This window comes from Apiospora phragmitis (genome assembly GCF_038363925.1).
Source record: "Apiospora phragmitis strain CBS 135458 chromosome Unknown utg000007l:1.0-2108841.0:1.0-2111359.0, whole genome shotgun sequence".
In the NCBI taxonomy this organism is placed as follows: domain Eukaryota; kingdom Fungi; phylum Ascomycota; class Sordariomycetes; order Amphisphaeriales; family Apiosporaceae; genus Apiospora; species Apiospora phragmitis.
In genome coordinates, this window is record NW_027117405.1 from 854,370 (window position 1) to 869,827 (window position 15,458).

The following is a 15,458-nucleotide window of genomic DNA, read 5'->3' on the forward strand; positions in this document are numbered from 1 at the left end:
AGTTATGGCTTTGATGTTGAGTCTTAGGCGTCGTAATTGATCAAGTTGATCTACGTGAAGATCTTGTGTGTGGATGTTGCTGATGTAGTGTTGCTGTTCGTTTACACATTCGGCTCAGACAGAAATACGTGAACTGGCATGAGCTTATAACCTCAGCAGCAACAAAGAGCATGTCGATATGTGTTAGTTGGCAAGTCGACTGGTTCCAACAACCTCTTTCCTTTTTCCAGTCATAACCATCGGATGTGTTGAGACGAGGCTCGTGACAGCCCTCATGCCGTTTGCAGCGACGGGGGATTTAAGTGACCGTCATATTTGTGGTTGGTTCTAGGTTTTGATGTAGAATTATAGTTATTGAGACGTCTAGTTACGTCCTGGTGGTCAAATCGCTTGGAATGAATATACCCCTGGATGTCTTTGATTAAGAAAAAAGAAAGGGGAAATTTAACTGGCGCCGTTGCAAAAGTAGAGGTAATATCCCTGCTAAACTGTTTGCTGGTAGGTATTGTAAGGCTTTTATACATTGTAATATAATCCGAAGGACTTGACAGTAGCGCTACCTTCATTTTCACTCTCTAGAACACTCAGGCAGGACCCTATTCACATCCGATCTCTCTAGTCATTTCCTACTCGTAGCTCGGTTCATCCATATCATTTTTTATCTTTAGGATCACCAAATGAACATATAATTCACGGGATGGCATGTGTATACATGAGTAGGCATTTCCATTGTTACAGCCAAATAGGGGAGAGAATTCCACATATGTCAAGTCCGCAAACAGCCAGGATGCCACCATATCGGATGCCGTAAACGCAGTAGACGCTGTGCGACTCGAGTTGATATGCACGAGATGATCCAACAGATAAGCGATCTGAGCTTGGGGCCAACCGTTAAAGAATGGAAAACTCAGTTGGTGGAAAGCCTGGCAAAGATGTACCAACCGTTTAAGCATTCCAATTACTTTCAGCTTACCGAACACTATGACTATTAACGAATCCAGCAGTATCAACAACACCATCTGCGTTATGACCGCTGTAAGCCGCATCCGTAGATGTGTATGCTTGAGCGTGACATAGCTCATCTTTCAGATCTTACAGTTGGGATGAGTTAGCGAAACAAAATAAAGAAAGCAATTAGTGGTCCCAAACGCAACATATGATCAATGATCATTGGTCCGCAGACAGGCAAAAATCTACACCTTTCTTCGATTGGTACTTGCCTCCTTTACTTAGACCCTCCGATGAGGCGGGGATTTGAGGGTTGAAGGCTAGGCATTGGTGCATGTGTGCCAAGCTTTCCACGGACTGGTTGAAAGACCGGGGCGATGGATGGAAGTTGTGCCGGTCTTACTACGCTTTCAATTCGACCTAAAACGAAACAAGAAAGGCACAGGTATCGCGAGACTTCCGTGCCATCATACCACACGATTAATCTCAGAATTACTCGAGCCAAGCCTTGGAAGCTGGTTCCGCTGGTGCCCATAAGACCTGCGATGCCCCTCCATAGTCAACTGCCTGACCCTTTTTGCCCCTGATGTTCTACTTACTTGCCTCTGACAGATTGAGTGAGTGAAGGTACTTGCTCAACGACCAATAGAAAACTCGACAGAAACAAAATGGGAGCCACAGCGTCCGTCCCGCGCGACCGCACCCGCCAGCTCCAAGTCATCGACGCCGGCTACTCGCGCACCGCCACGCTCTCCTACGTACTAGCCCTCGAGAAGCTGCTCGACGGCCCCGCGATGCACGGCGGCACGCAGATGTTCCACCGCGAGGACGCGTACTGCCGCCAGCTGGACGAGCTCTACCGGCTCCGCTGGGACGGGAACAAGAGAGAAGAGCTGCTCAAGACGCTGCGCGAGGTCACGGCCGGCTTCGTGGCCTGCGCCTACGATACGGCCTCGAGACACCCCAGCCCGAGCTCCTGGAGCTGCACAACGCGTGGGTGCGCCGGACGGTGCCCAAAGAGCGGCTGCTCGAGGTAGACCTCGCGAGCGGTTGGGGGCCCTTGTGCGAGTTCCTGGGCAAGCCGGTCCCTGACGCGCCATTTCCGCGCGTGAACGACGGCCAGGCCCGGGACGAGTTCATGCGCTCCGTCCTTTGGAAGGCGGGCGTCGCTTGGATCGGGATCATCTCGGCTGTGTCTGTCGGTGGTGTCTCCTTTGCGCGGTGGTACCGACGCAATTAAGGTCTCAAATTGGTCTTCCTTAGGGATGACAAGTGACCTTCATCAATGTCTGCTATTTGAAGTTTAAGTAGGTAAAAGAACTAGATGTTGGCTTGATCTCATGACAAATTACTTATTATTTACTCTATATCTATCGCTTCCGACGCTACTCTTTTCCTAAATCGAAATCACGATTTTGATCAGACGAATCCCATGCAGTTGGCATAGTACGTGACAGTGGCGGACCAGTCCGAGAAGATGCCCATGACGCCAACCTCTCGCGCCAGGATGTCCACGAGCCGGTAGATGTCGCCGTCGCGGGTGGTGGCATTAAAAAAGGTAGAGTAGTAGTAGTCCGGATTACCCTTCTGGCCGGCCTTGTGGATGGCTTCGAGGGGCCCCGAGCGCTCGAGCGACCACGTAATAATCTTGAGCCCCAGCCGCTTGGCCTCGCGCGCGTAGCTGCTGGGCACGATGCCGTTCTTGTCGTCGAGCTCCACAAGATACGGCAGCGGCGGCGCCACGATGTTGACCCCGGAGTCCTTGTAAAAAGTGAGGTTTGCGACGGCGGCCTCGAAGCCCGCGGCCCCACCCTTATCGCCGCTCTCGTCCAGCAGGATGGCCTGCTTCGCGAACTCCGGCTCGTGCTCCAGCCAGTACTGGATGGCCGCGAACTGGAAGCTCTGCGGGTACACGCGCGCGAAGTCGACGCCGGCCTCGCGGTACTCGTCCGCAAGCTGCTGTGCGTAGGCCTCGAACGTGTAGTTGCCCCCCTCGAAGGGCATGGGGACCGCGGGCGCCTTGAGCTCGGGCGTGAAGTCGAGGCCGAGCCCGTCGATGAGCGCGATGAACTCCTTGTGCGCCAGCACCGTGCCGCAGGTGGCGTATAGGTCTGTGCGCCAGCCCGGCGTGCCGTGCAGGAAGTCCTCGGGCGTCACGGCCGACGCGTTGAAGCCGTCCATCTTGCCGCACAACGTCTTGAACTCGGCCAGGGTGAGATCGCTGGTGCAGCACTTGGCCGACGCGGCCGTGCCCGTGGCGGCATTCGCGGGGGTGAATGGTTTGGTGCACTTCGCGCCCAGCTCTGTCGCCACGATGTTGGTGGTCGTGTGCAGATCGCACTGGTCGTGGCGGCAGACGAACTGGCGGTCCTTGGTGAAGGCGACGTCGCACTCCTGGATGCCGGCGCCCATGCGCGTGCCGGCCATGATGGATTCGACCGTCTCCTCGGGGAACTGCAGGCAGGCGCCGCCGCGGTGGGAGATACTGAACTTGGTGGGCCGCATCTTGTTGTCGGCGCACGACCCGAGGCGGTCCTTCAGCGGCCCGTCCTCCATGTTGTCCACGAGGTAGTACGGCCGCGGGCCGAGCGCGACGTTCGTGACCCGGTGCTTTCCGACTAACGACTGCTGCTGCGTCCTTTTCGGCAGGGCGGCAACCTCGGTGGCGGTGGCGGCCAGCAGAGCTGCCACGGCCGGCACGTGCTGGAAGAGCATATCGACGATGGCTCCTGGGGGGCAAGCTCGAATGTCTCTGCAGCTAAGACAGAAGAACAACCAAGTGGACCTTGAGCGACGAGAGCAATGCGAGTGGGGGGTGAATAAACTCTCAAACTGCCTCAGAGGGGGGAAGAAAGAAGAGGTCACTTATAAGGTCCCGCCATTAAAACAGTCGGGCTGACGGCGTTGGCTGCATCCAAGCTCTGCATCCATGACGGCCCTCTCGGATGATACCTGCGATCCACGTGCCTGCTGTGCCTGGAAAATGGCAACCCTCGACCAATTGGAGGTTGCAGCGGGATACCATGGTGCTGGGAACAGTGCTGCACGCTGAGCGCATCATCGAGAAGGGCGTTATCAGTCCCCATTGTTGGCTGGAAACGAGGCGGGGCTTCCGCGTTGGGCTAGGGCTTCGTCTTGGCGTACAAGGTAAAGGGTGCTTTGCTGCTGCCCTGGCCATGGTCTTTATTCATTTAGTTCGAATAGATAAGCAGTTGCTTTTGTAGGGAAAAGAGACTCGCATCTGTTGGTATAGCGGCTGTGATACTTTTTTGACCGCCGTTCATCGACAGCCTTGATGAGGGGTAACATGCATCAACTCGAAACATAGACTTTCGACATACGAACCTATACGAATTGTTACCATACCAACCACACATACACCTTCATATCGAAAAATAAGGAGTATGAGCTGGTTTGAGTTTTTTACACAATAGTAACAACCGTTCGGTGCCAAGAGAAAATGGCGCTGATTGAATCTACGAACAGAGAAATTAGCAACGAACGCCAAGACTGCGTGCCTCAATGGCGTCGTCTCGTTGGCCAACTCCTGCACATCGAGGTTTTCGGCCAACGAGGACTCGTAGGCATAATGGGTATTCGCGGTGGCCCCGACCGCGTCCACCGAGCATTCTTTCTGAGCAGCCGGTCGGCAGGGGGACACGGCATCGATCTCGAAAGCCGGGCCAGCTCCGGCGGTCCGAGATAGACTCAACCGCCAATTCCGTCTCATTCAGATATCGTTCGTTAATTCCTTTGAATCAGAAGACCAGCACGTCGACTCTACAAGCCGGCCTGGCATCTGCAATCCATAATTCTCCTCTTCTGAGTGTGTGAGAGAACTCGAGAATGAGATGCGACCAAATTGGTAAGGCCCTGTCGCTAAGGCACACATACAGCAATATTGCATGTATGCAGTATCATGTTGCAAGCTAGCCAGCCACCTTCGTGGGGATGTATCTGGTAGGAGACCGTAACTGTGGATTGACACCGGCCAGCAATAGATAGCGTCAAAGGCATCAAGGCGTGGCAGGATTGTCGCTTATGCCTGCCATGTCAACGGGAACCAAAACGATGCTAACATGGTGACCTGCTAGCTCGCGCGCCGTGCTTGATCTCCATGGCTAATGTGGAATATTGATATGGCGGTCACGGCCGGAGAGGGAGAGCCTCGATTCAGATGCGAAAGGAGGACCTAATATGCAGGTCCACCCATTTGCTGGGTGCGAGATGCAGCAGGACGGAGACGCGATGAAAAGGCAATGAATGATTTGATCGATTTTTATTTGAGCCTCAGGATACCTGTGCCCAACTGTGTCCGCGTTGGTCCGGGGCTGTCCCGGGCTCTCTCACCTACCGGGGCCACTTGGAGAAGTGGCTTTGGCTGGAACAATGCCTGTGAGCCAGTGGTACGCTCAGAGATGGCGTGCTCTGAAGCTGAATGCGCGGCTGGTGCTGCGGGAAAACAATTCCCACCACATTTAAATTGAATAAATTTTTAAGCTAGATTAACGAAATTCTTTTAATAACGGAAAATACATGATATTACCACCCCCCCCCGGCGTTTTTTTATTTATATAATTTTTATTAAAAGAAGAAAAATATGTTTAAATTAAGTATATATTTAATTTATATTTAGTTTAAATAATTTTAAAAGAAATATTAATATTTTAAAGAAAATATATTAATATTTAAAATTAAAAATATATAAATTAAATATAACATGATTTCTTATTAAGAAATTTATATTATTAAGTGGTTTACTTTTATTACTTTTTAACTTTAATTAAACTTTAATACGTAATAACTTTAATATACTTTATAAGCGAGCTGCGTATATAAATAAGCTGCGCACTTTTTATTATTAAGCTTTATAAGTTATAAATTAATTCGATTATAACGTTTAAAACTAATTAAATATATTAATAATTATTATTTTTAAAGGTTTTTATATTATTTTAATAAATATGCGTATTATACTCGAGCTCTCCGTAGATTTTATAGCGTTATAAGCGTGTCTTAAACGTCCTCGTATAATTACTTCTTTGAAGCGATTCGTTTAATAACTATTTATTAATATCCTTTTAAAACTATAAATCTTTTCTAGCTTATATACGAAGTAATCCTTTATTTTATAGCCGTTTTTTTTCGTACGACGACGCCGGCTAAATATCTTATTTATTTTTTAAAGTGTCGCGTTCTTATTTTTAAAAAAAAGTAACTCGGTGTATAACTTACGTTATAACCTTAATAATCTAATTAAAATTAATTAAAATAAATATTAAAGAGTTATTTTAATATTATATAATACGGTTTTAAACGTATTTGGTTTAAAACTAGGTTTTAATCGAGTTGTTTAAGGTTTTTAATTTTTAAGGGATAAGTAGGTTAAAAGACGTCCCTAAAGGTATTAAAATATATAGCTTTATATCTAATTATAAAATAATATATTCCGGATTATACGGGACGAGTTTTATTTTTTAAAAGCCTCTATATATTCGAAACGGTAAAAATCGCTTAGAACGCTTTTAAAAACATTAATAAGAAGTCCTCATTAAAATTATAAATAATATACGCTCGTATTAAACCTTTAATTTCTTTCTCATACGCCCTTTTTAATATATAAAAATAGCCGATAATAAAAGGCTAAAGTTTATACGACGAATAAAAAAGTATATAAAGTATAATAATCGAGTTCTCTTTATAATAAAGCTCGAAAACTATTAAGTAATAGCTTTCGTAACCGTCTAAGACTAGGAGGCGATAATAACCTTTCGTATAAAACCTAGTATATTAATTAAAGTATTAAATTTAATCCTTACCTTTTTTATTTATAATTTAGTTATTTTTAATAATTACGATCACTTAGTCTTTTAATAATAGGCTATTTTTATATTAAAAAGAGAGGTATATTTTCCCGGTAAAAATAATATATAAAGGGGATGGCGTAACCGTTTAATCCGACGCCTTAAATAATTATAACTTATTCCCGGTTCTTTTATTATTTTATTTTAAGCCTTCCGCGTTAATCGGAGGTGGTTATAATTATTTCGGATAAGATTTAGTTTATAAGAAACCCGGTCTCGTTAAAATTATATATATCTTTTTTTTATATTTTATACGAAAGTAAATTATACGCGATACGCGTTAAGATCTTTATAAAGAACTTTTTAATAATTAATTCTTCGGTTAAAACGCGTCCGGAGGTCTAATTATTATTATACGAAATTAGAAGCTTAATTAACGTCGACGCGCCTCGTATTATATAAACTAAATAATCGATTCGCTATATCTTTTATATTACTTAGCCGGGGAAGAAATAATCGCGTATCTAAATTAATAATATATCGAAGAGTTAATTCCTTTTTAGAATTAAAAAGCTTTTAAAAATTTATAAAGATTTTAAATCGTGATTAAATTCCGCGTCGTTAGCTACATAACGTTAACTCTAAGATATAATATATCGCTGCAGCTTTTCGTACACTTAATTTCGGGTTATTTTAAAACGTTTAAAGCGTTAAATTAAACCTTTTTTCTTTATTTCTTAATTCTATACTTATTAAAAGAGAAAAATTAATATAAAGTTAATTATAAGAAAATTAATTAAAAGTGCGCAGCTCGCTTATATGCGCAGCTCGCTTATAGGGTACGTTATAACTATAATACTTAATTTATTTAAAAAAACGAATACTTTTAATAGTTTAAGCGAAATAAAACCCTTTAAATTAAATAAGCGAAAAAGCTATTATAAGAATATACGGCGTTTTTAAAACTACTTTTCGTTATTAAATTTATAATTAAAACTTATAATATAAATTAAACTTTATTAAAAAAAACATTTTATAAATATATAATTAATTTAAATAATTAAGTAATTTCTTTTAAATTACGCGGCGGCTAGCGCGTTAATAAATATTTAATTAAACGATTTATTAACTTATAATAAACGTTATTTAAATTTTAAAAGAAAAGTAGTAAAACATACTTAGGCTTATAATAATAATACGAGAGAGTATTTAAATATATAATAAAGAAAACGCTTTATTAATATATTAAGTAATAGTATTTAATTTATAATATAATAATAAAAGTAGTTAAGTAAAAGAAATTTATATAATAAAATCGTTAAGGCTATTTATTTTATTAATAGATTAAATTGGTATTTCAATTAATTATTAAAGTAAAAAGTATTTATATAAAATATATAAGGAAATATTTAACATTATATGTTAAGTTTTTTTAATATCTTTTAAATCTATAAAACTTAATTTAAAATTTTTAATCGAGGTTTATTTTATTTAAAAGTAACTTAATTTTTATTTAATTATATTTAATTAATACACCCGTGTTCTTTATTTTACGATATCTTTTAAGTATTAAACTAAGGTAATTATATTAATTATTAATTATTATTATAATTTCACTTTTAACGGTCGTTTAATAGTACCACGTGTATTATTATTATAAATAAAGCGGTAAGCGTTAATTAATAAAGTCGAATTACAATTAAAATTTTATAAATACTTCGAGTTATTTTATTATCGTATAATTAAACTAAATTATAATATTATCTCTTTTTTTATATATTTCATTTTTAAAGTAAAAGCTATAATTAAGTTTTATAAATTCTTTATTTTTATTACTTTTTTATAATATATATTTATTATAATATATAATCGTATTATAAAATATTATATATTAAAATTAAACGTTATAATATTATATTAAATTTAACTTTTTAATTATTTATTTTTAAATTTTTTTATTTTTATTACGAACTTTAAAGTAAAATAGTTTATAAAGTTCTTTTATTAAATTATATTATAATATATAACGTACTTTATAAACGATTTTATTAAATAATCGAACTTACTACTTTTTTTTAATTTAATATAAACTTACTTTTTCCTTTTATTCCTTTATTATATAATATAGTCGGCATTTAAAAAGAAAGCTAAATAATTCTAACGTTTTAAGCGATTTAAAAGAATTTAAAATTAAGTCTTCGATTTATCTTTAAAATATACGATATCTCTTATATAACTCTTTATAACTAACGGCTTAGTCTTTAATTAAAACGCGAAATATCCGCTAACTATTATAAATTAACTAATTTTGAAAAAGATACGATTATTCGATATATTATTAATTTAAATACGCGATCGTTTCCTCCTCGGCTTAGCGGTATAAAAGATATAGCGAATCGACTATTCCGTTAATACGACGTAAGACGCGTCGGCGTTAACTAGGCTTTAAACTTCGTACGATAATAACTAGACCTCTGGACGCGTTTTAATCAAAGAATCGATTATTAAAAAATCCTTTATAAAGATCTCGATGCGTATCGCGCGTAATTTACCCTCGTACGAAATTTAATTTATAAGTACGAGATTAAAAAGAGGATATTTATAATTTTAATAAAACTAGCTTTCTTATAAGTTAAATCTCGTCCGAAATAATTATTACTATATTTAATCGATACGAAAGGCCTAAGGCTATATAATAAAGGGACTAATAATAAGTTATAATTATTTAAAGCGTCGAATTATACGGTTACCCTATTTTTTTATATATTATCTTTACTAAGAAAACCTACCTCTTTTTTTAATACGAAAACAGCTTATTATTAAAGGATTAAATAATTATAATTATTAAAAGCAGTTAAATTATAAGCGAAAGAAGCAAGGATTAGATTCGATACTTTAATAAATATACGAAGTTTTATAAAAAAAGTGCTTATCGCTTATTAATTTTAAACGGCTACGAAAGCTACTACTTAATAACTTTAAACTTTATTATAAAAAGAACTCGATTATTATATTTTATATACTTTCTTATTTATTATATAAACTTTAATTTTTAAATATGAATTATTTTCGTATATTAAAAAAGTTATATAAAAAAGAAATTAAAGGTTTTATATAAGCGTATATTACTTATATTTTAAAAGAGGACTTTTTATTATCGTTTTTAAAAACATTCTAGGCGACTTTTATCGTTTTAAATATATAAAGAGGCTTTTAAAAAATAGGACTCGTTCCGTATAATTTAGAATATATTATTTTTTAATTAAATATAAAGCTACGTATTTTAATACATTTAGGGTCGTTTTTTAGCTTATTTATTCTTTAAAAATTAAAAACTTAAAGTAATTTAATTAAAGCTTAGTTTTAAACCGAATACGTTAAGAATTATATTATACGGTATTAAAATAACTTTCCGACGTTTATTTTAATTAATCTTAATTAAATTATAAAAAGTATAATATAAGTTATATATCGGCTCGCTCTTTAAAAAAGTAAAGTAAGCGTATTACGAGAGGTAAATGAAATACTTAGCCGACGTCGCCGTACGAAAAAAAAACGACTATAAAATAGAGGATCACTTCGTATATAAACTAAGAAAAACCTGTAGTTTTAAAAGGACGTTAATAGATAATTATAAGATAAATCGCGCCGGAGTAATAGTTGTACGAGAAGGCTTAAGACGCGCCCGCGGTGCTATAAAATCTACGAGGAGCCCGGGTATAATACGCGTACTTATTAGAACGATATAAATATATCTAGAAATAAAAATTCCGATTAATTTAGATATATTAAACACGTTATAACGAAATTTATTTATACTTTAATATATAAGGTTAACGTAAGTAATAAATTTAGTTATTTAATAAACTCGCTTATAAAGTATATTAATAATATTAGAAAATATTCTTTAAATATTTAAATTAATTTTATATTTACGAGGTATCTCTTTTTTAATCGAGTTTAATTTATATTATAAATTCGAGAACGTAAAATAACTTTAAAAACGATATGTATTTTCGTAATAACTTTTTCGCTTAAATTATTTAAACTATTTATTTTTTTAAAAATAAGTTAAATATTATAGTTATAAAATTACTACGTATTAAAATATAACTAATGTTTAAAAGTAATAAAAATAAACTACTTTATATTATTTTTAAAAATATATTTAATTTAAAACTATAAAATTTAAATATAATTTCATTTTTTAAAAATTAAAAGTTAAATTTAAGTTTATATTAAATTTATAATTAATATATATTAAATATAAACTTAGTTTATATTTTTAAAATATATTTAAAACGTACTAAAATAGATCTTATCTATTTTAATAAAATTAAAAACGTAAAATATAATTTCAATTATTCTATTTTTAAAAGAACGCTATCGATTTAAAGGTGGTGGGAACTACCTTTAAAGATGGTGGGTACTATAAGCCCTGGTGCTGCAGTGGTTCAATAATCGTATCCAATCGTGGAGCCCCCAGGGCGCTTCGAGTCAAGGAACTAACTCTAAAAAAGAACGAAAATACGGTTAACATAGTGTCCTGTGATCAGATAGATTTGAAGCTTGGAAGAATACTGGGAAGAGAAAGAAGCACCAGACAATTGTCATGATCATAATGCAGCCAATGGTATCTAATGAGTACCTAACTTTTACACATCAGTCAATTGTTAAAACGGCTTTGAAAGCTCCCGGATGCCGGCACAGATTGACGGGCCCCACCTTTGGGTCAAGATCTGTGTGGACTGCCCAATACCCTGCGAAGATCCCTGAAGCTTCTGGCCTGACAGGTCAAAACGGCGCGAGCTAGCTATTGTAAACGGTCGCGGCATTTCGTCATACTTTCCGATGACGTCGCGTTCATCGCGACAAGATTGTAGAACAGCTGACCTGTCTCAGACCATCTTCATCGGTTGTGGCTTGGACTATACGCAGCGTCAATTCGACTTCCTTGGCCGCAGTCGAAGTGAGGTAGGTGCTGATGGCTGAATTTTCGGAATCGCTCCCTTCTAGAGATGGAAGAAGGCGTGGTTGGACCTCGATGCATTCCTCCCAGCCTCAGGCTTTACAGGCGGGGGCATCGTGATTTGTTGGCGGTCGAAACCCCATACGCCTATGCTCGTCTCAAGCGCGAAGATGGAGCAACTGGTAGCCCAAAATACCAGACGACTCCCACGTCATTGGCCTTCATCATCAATGCATGCACGAAGTTAAGTGGTAACAGCCATAATCGAGGGCCCAGAATCTGTGTCTGCCCCAGACCACTTGCATGCATCATCGTGCTATGACACGCAATGTCATTGGCTTTTTTGCTCCATCTCATGGTCCTCCTTCCCCCAATCATGGCCAGTGACAACGCTACGTCGTGAGTCTAGTTCAGCCTAGCCAGTCGACAGGTCGAGTGACTGGGCACTCGGCAGTACTAAATCGATCTATTTTTCTACCCTACCCTGCCTACCCTGCCTGCTTGCCTTACGTATTTCCCGCCCTTGGCAGACTAGGATCCATTTCAGGGTTCTGTTGGTTTTAGTCATTCGTGCAGTTCGTCCAGCATTCCATGGAAAGAGGAAGTTATTCTTCGTAGCTGTGTATATATGCCTTGCCTCCCCGCCCTGCCTCAACTTTACACCTCTGATCACTCACCTGTCCATACTTCAACTACATACCCACAGTAACGAGTTACGATTGCCGAAGTTACACGATCGCCTCGCCTAATACTATAATCTCTATCCACGGCAGCAAGCTCACCACATACTAAAGTCCTAATCGCCTATCAACGTCATACACCATGGCTCTCGGTTTCCTGCCCATCGTCCACGCCGTCGCGGCTGTGTTTGCCATCATCGAGCTCGGTCTCACAGGCTACAGTACGTCTTGATCCCTCACCCACGAATTCTGTCCCTACAATACGACGAGGGAAACCCCAACCTCATCACCCTCCGCCTCAAGAGAAAAAAACATGCGCTAACTCCCAGCTCCAGTCGTAAGCGCCTACACGGGCTGGTGGGGCAACGGCTACTACAGCACCCGCTCCCCCGACCGCGTCAACTTCATGCTCTTCAACTCCATCTGGTCGCTGCTGGTGCTGGCCTACGTCGGCATCACGCCCATCTACCTGACCGGCTGGTTCCACAAGCTGGCCGCCCTCGTCCTCAACGCCCTGACCGCCCTCTTTTGGTTCGCCGGCTCCGTCGCCCTCGCTGTCGCCGTCGGCGTGCCCCACTGCGACGGCGCCTCGATCTGTGCGTCGCTGCAGGCCGCTTGTGCGTTTGGGTTCTTCTTGTGGTAAGTTCCATATATATCGTGTTGTTACACATTTGTTTCACGATTGGATTGGGGCATTTGTTGACATATTATGTTTGTTTAGGGCTATCTTCATGTTCCTCACAGTCCTCGACGGTCTTGAGTCCCTGCGCAGCCGTGGTCACAACGTACCCAAGCCCGCCGCCCACACTGGTGCTTAATTGAGGCTCCCTTCTTTAATACACCCAACTTATGAACGGCGATCTATAAATAACGACGCCGCCATTCTGACAGTCTGGTCCCAACTGTTGTTCTTAATATAGCCCTCTGGCGACACATGATCGGGATGTCTTTTCGTCCTTTTGAATCTGGATTAGGGGTTGGGGATTGGTTAATGATTACACGCCAAGTTGGGGTTGATGAGTACCTTTGAATTACTTTTGTTTTTCAGGCAGGCGTTTACGGCTGGGGACAATACCCTCAAATGTTTTGAACGCAGTTGTGCATGTATTACACTCGGTGTTAACTGAAGCAATTCAAGAAAAAATTACTAATGATCATTGCTTGCAATTATTGTCGTTCGCCAGTAACCATTGGCCCATGTGTGTGTGTGGGATGCTTGCCTGACTGGGACAAGGGTTTAGGAATTTCGAAAGACTTGAAACCTTCCTTGTTCTAACGAGTAAATGGACGATCTCATCCTTACAGCTCATCCCTAGCCCTGCCGCCGGCCTGACTGCGAACTACCCCATCCGCCAGCGCCTGGAGATGAGCAAACTCGGGCGCATCCTCCCCGAGCCCCCAGGCGAAGACCCCGCCCAGGCCCTTCGACTCGACGATGAGCGGGAACTTCCTGGCGATGGCGTCCGGCGTGTCGAAGGTCCAGAACAGGTCATCGTCATTATCACCATCCCAATCGTCGTCCAGATAGTAGTAGCCCCCGCCCCGCTCGTCGTACGTGCCCTGCGCAAGCGCCTTCAGGAACGACTCGGCGACGTCGTCGGGGACGCGGTCGTGGTAGCTGAACCCACCCGTGCGGCCGAGATCGGCGCCCGTCTCCGGGTCCTCCATGGGGCCCGTCGGACAGCCTAGTCCCGGCAGAGGATCTGCAGCTGCTGTAGAAGTAGTACTAGTGCCGTTAGAGGAAGAGGCGCACGCGTCGGACGGCACCCGGAAGTACTTGACGTAAAACGCAAACCCCAGATTCAGCCGCGCCGCGGGCGCGCCGGCCTTCAGGTAGAAATCGAGGCTCGCGAGGGAGCCGGCGACGCCCGTGTGGTGCCTGGTCGCGGCGTCGCGGCGGTTCATCAGGTCGTAGGTCATGACATTGAGGAAGTCGACCGAGGCCATGATGTCGGGGACCGTGGCGGGCGTGAAGGCGAGCGCGATGTCGCGCGGGATGCCGGGGACGGCGGCCGAGAGCAAGTTGGATGGGCCCAGGCGGCAGCGCAGGCAGGCGAGGAGTTGGGGGTAGGCTGTAGCCTCCCAGGCTTTCTGCGAGTTGGGGACTTGTTTGTAGTCTTCGCCGTTGCCGCTGTGGATGTATGTTAGTAAATTAATATATATGAAACGATTATGAGACATATGATAGGTATTGATTCCCGAAAGTCTTGTTACTCACCCAGGGTATTCCCAATCGATATCCACGCCATCCGCCCCCGTAACCTCCACCATGACCGCCACTCTCTCCGCAAAGAATTGTCGGCTACTATTATCGCGCGCCGCCGTGGCGAAGCCCTCAGTGTCCCCCCAGCCGCCAATGGCCACCATAACCTTGGTGCCAGGCCGGAAGCGGGCGCGTACCTCGGCCACGGACAGGAAGAGAGGCCACAAGGGGTCGGGTTCCTCCTCGTTGAAGATGCCCGAGGGCATGAATGCCAGCACCACGTGCGTGATGGTGGACGTCAGGGTGAGGTCGGGTATGACTGGGTGTTGACTGTGGTGGCTGGTCAGTCTGATAGTCGTTCATGCCACTTAAATCATCTAAGACTAACCCTGTCAGGTACATGATGTTGCGTAGCGGCTCCTGGGTAGCCATGACTGCTGGGACAATGGAAAGTGCGGTCATCGTGATGAGGCCCAACGATAGGCGACGGAAGAAGCTTGCCATGATATGATCTTCATGGAGGACCCAACTGGTCTAAAGACACCCAAAGCTGTGAGCACAAAAGGGTTCCCTCTGGCGTTTCAACCTTCAAAATGGTTCAATATGATTTTGAATCCTAAAGAAGAAGCATATAGGCGAAGAAGCAGCTTTACATGGGTTGGCTGCTGTCGTAAATACATAAGCAGCCGTGGTGAAGAGTGGGTTGAAATATTGAGGAAGTGGCATACTGGAAACCCGCAACGCTACCAATAATTATTAACATCTGCACCTGCTGCTTATAGGCAAGCTTGGGATAATTACTGGCAAAAGCTACGGAGTACAGTCAACATAAACACCCAAAATTCGTCGCTTGA

The 15,458-nt window shown here is 41.9% G+C and overlaps 5 protein-coding genes across 5 annotated transcripts; 3 read left to right on the forward strand and 2 right to left on the reverse strand.

Moving 5' to 3' along the window:
- Window positions 1-1,616: 1,616 nt before the first annotated feature.
- On the forward strand, window positions 1,617-2,188 carry PG994_007212 (uncharacterized protein; the record flags this gene model as incomplete). The annotated part of the gene is made up of 2 exons (XM_066858621.1): window positions 1,617-1,877; window positions 1,907-2,188. 2 exons carry the CDS (start codon window positions 1,617-1,619, stop codon window positions 2,186-2,188), a joined length of 543 nt encoding a protein of 180 aa, XP_066715563.1.
- Window positions 2,189-2,367: 179 nt separating this feature from the next.
- PG994_007213 (glycerophosphoryl diester phosphodiesterase) lies at window positions 2,368-3,663 on the reverse strand (the record flags this gene model as incomplete). The annotated part of the gene is made up of 1 exon (XM_066858622.1): window positions 2,368-3,663. One exon carries the CDS (start codon window positions 3,661-3,663, stop codon window positions 2,368-2,370), a length of 1,296 nt encoding a protein of 431 aa, XP_066715564.1.
- Window positions 3,664-4,408: 745 nt separating this feature from the next.
- PG994_007214 (uncharacterized protein) lies at window positions 4,409-4,654 on the forward strand (the record flags this gene model as incomplete). Its single annotated transcript, XM_066858623.1, has 1 exon — window positions 4,409-4,654. The coding sequence occupies one exon, from the start codon at window positions 4,409-4,411 to the stop codon at window positions 4,652-4,654; it is 246 nt and encodes an 81-aa protein (XP_066715565.1).
- Window positions 4,655-12,543: 7,889 nt separating this feature from the next.
- On the forward strand, window positions 12,544-13,219 carry PG994_007215 (uncharacterized protein; the record flags this gene model as incomplete). Its single annotated transcript, XM_066858624.1, has 3 exons — window positions 12,544-12,622; window positions 12,737-13,040; window positions 13,123-13,219. The coding sequence occupies 3 exons, from the start codon at window positions 12,544-12,546 to the stop codon at window positions 13,217-13,219; spliced, it is 480 nt and encodes a 159-aa protein (XP_066715566.1).
- Window positions 13,220-13,700: 481 nt separating this feature from the next.
- PG994_007216 (chitinase 18-4) lies at window positions 13,701-15,066 on the reverse strand (the record flags this gene model as incomplete). The annotated part of the gene is made up of 3 exons (XM_066858625.1): window positions 13,701-14,532; window positions 14,620-14,934; window positions 14,993-15,066. 3 exons carry the CDS (start codon window positions 15,064-15,066, stop codon window positions 13,701-13,703), a joined length of 1,221 nt encoding a protein of 406 aa, XP_066715567.1.
- Between the last annotated feature and the right edge of the window lie 392 nt (window positions 15,067-15,458).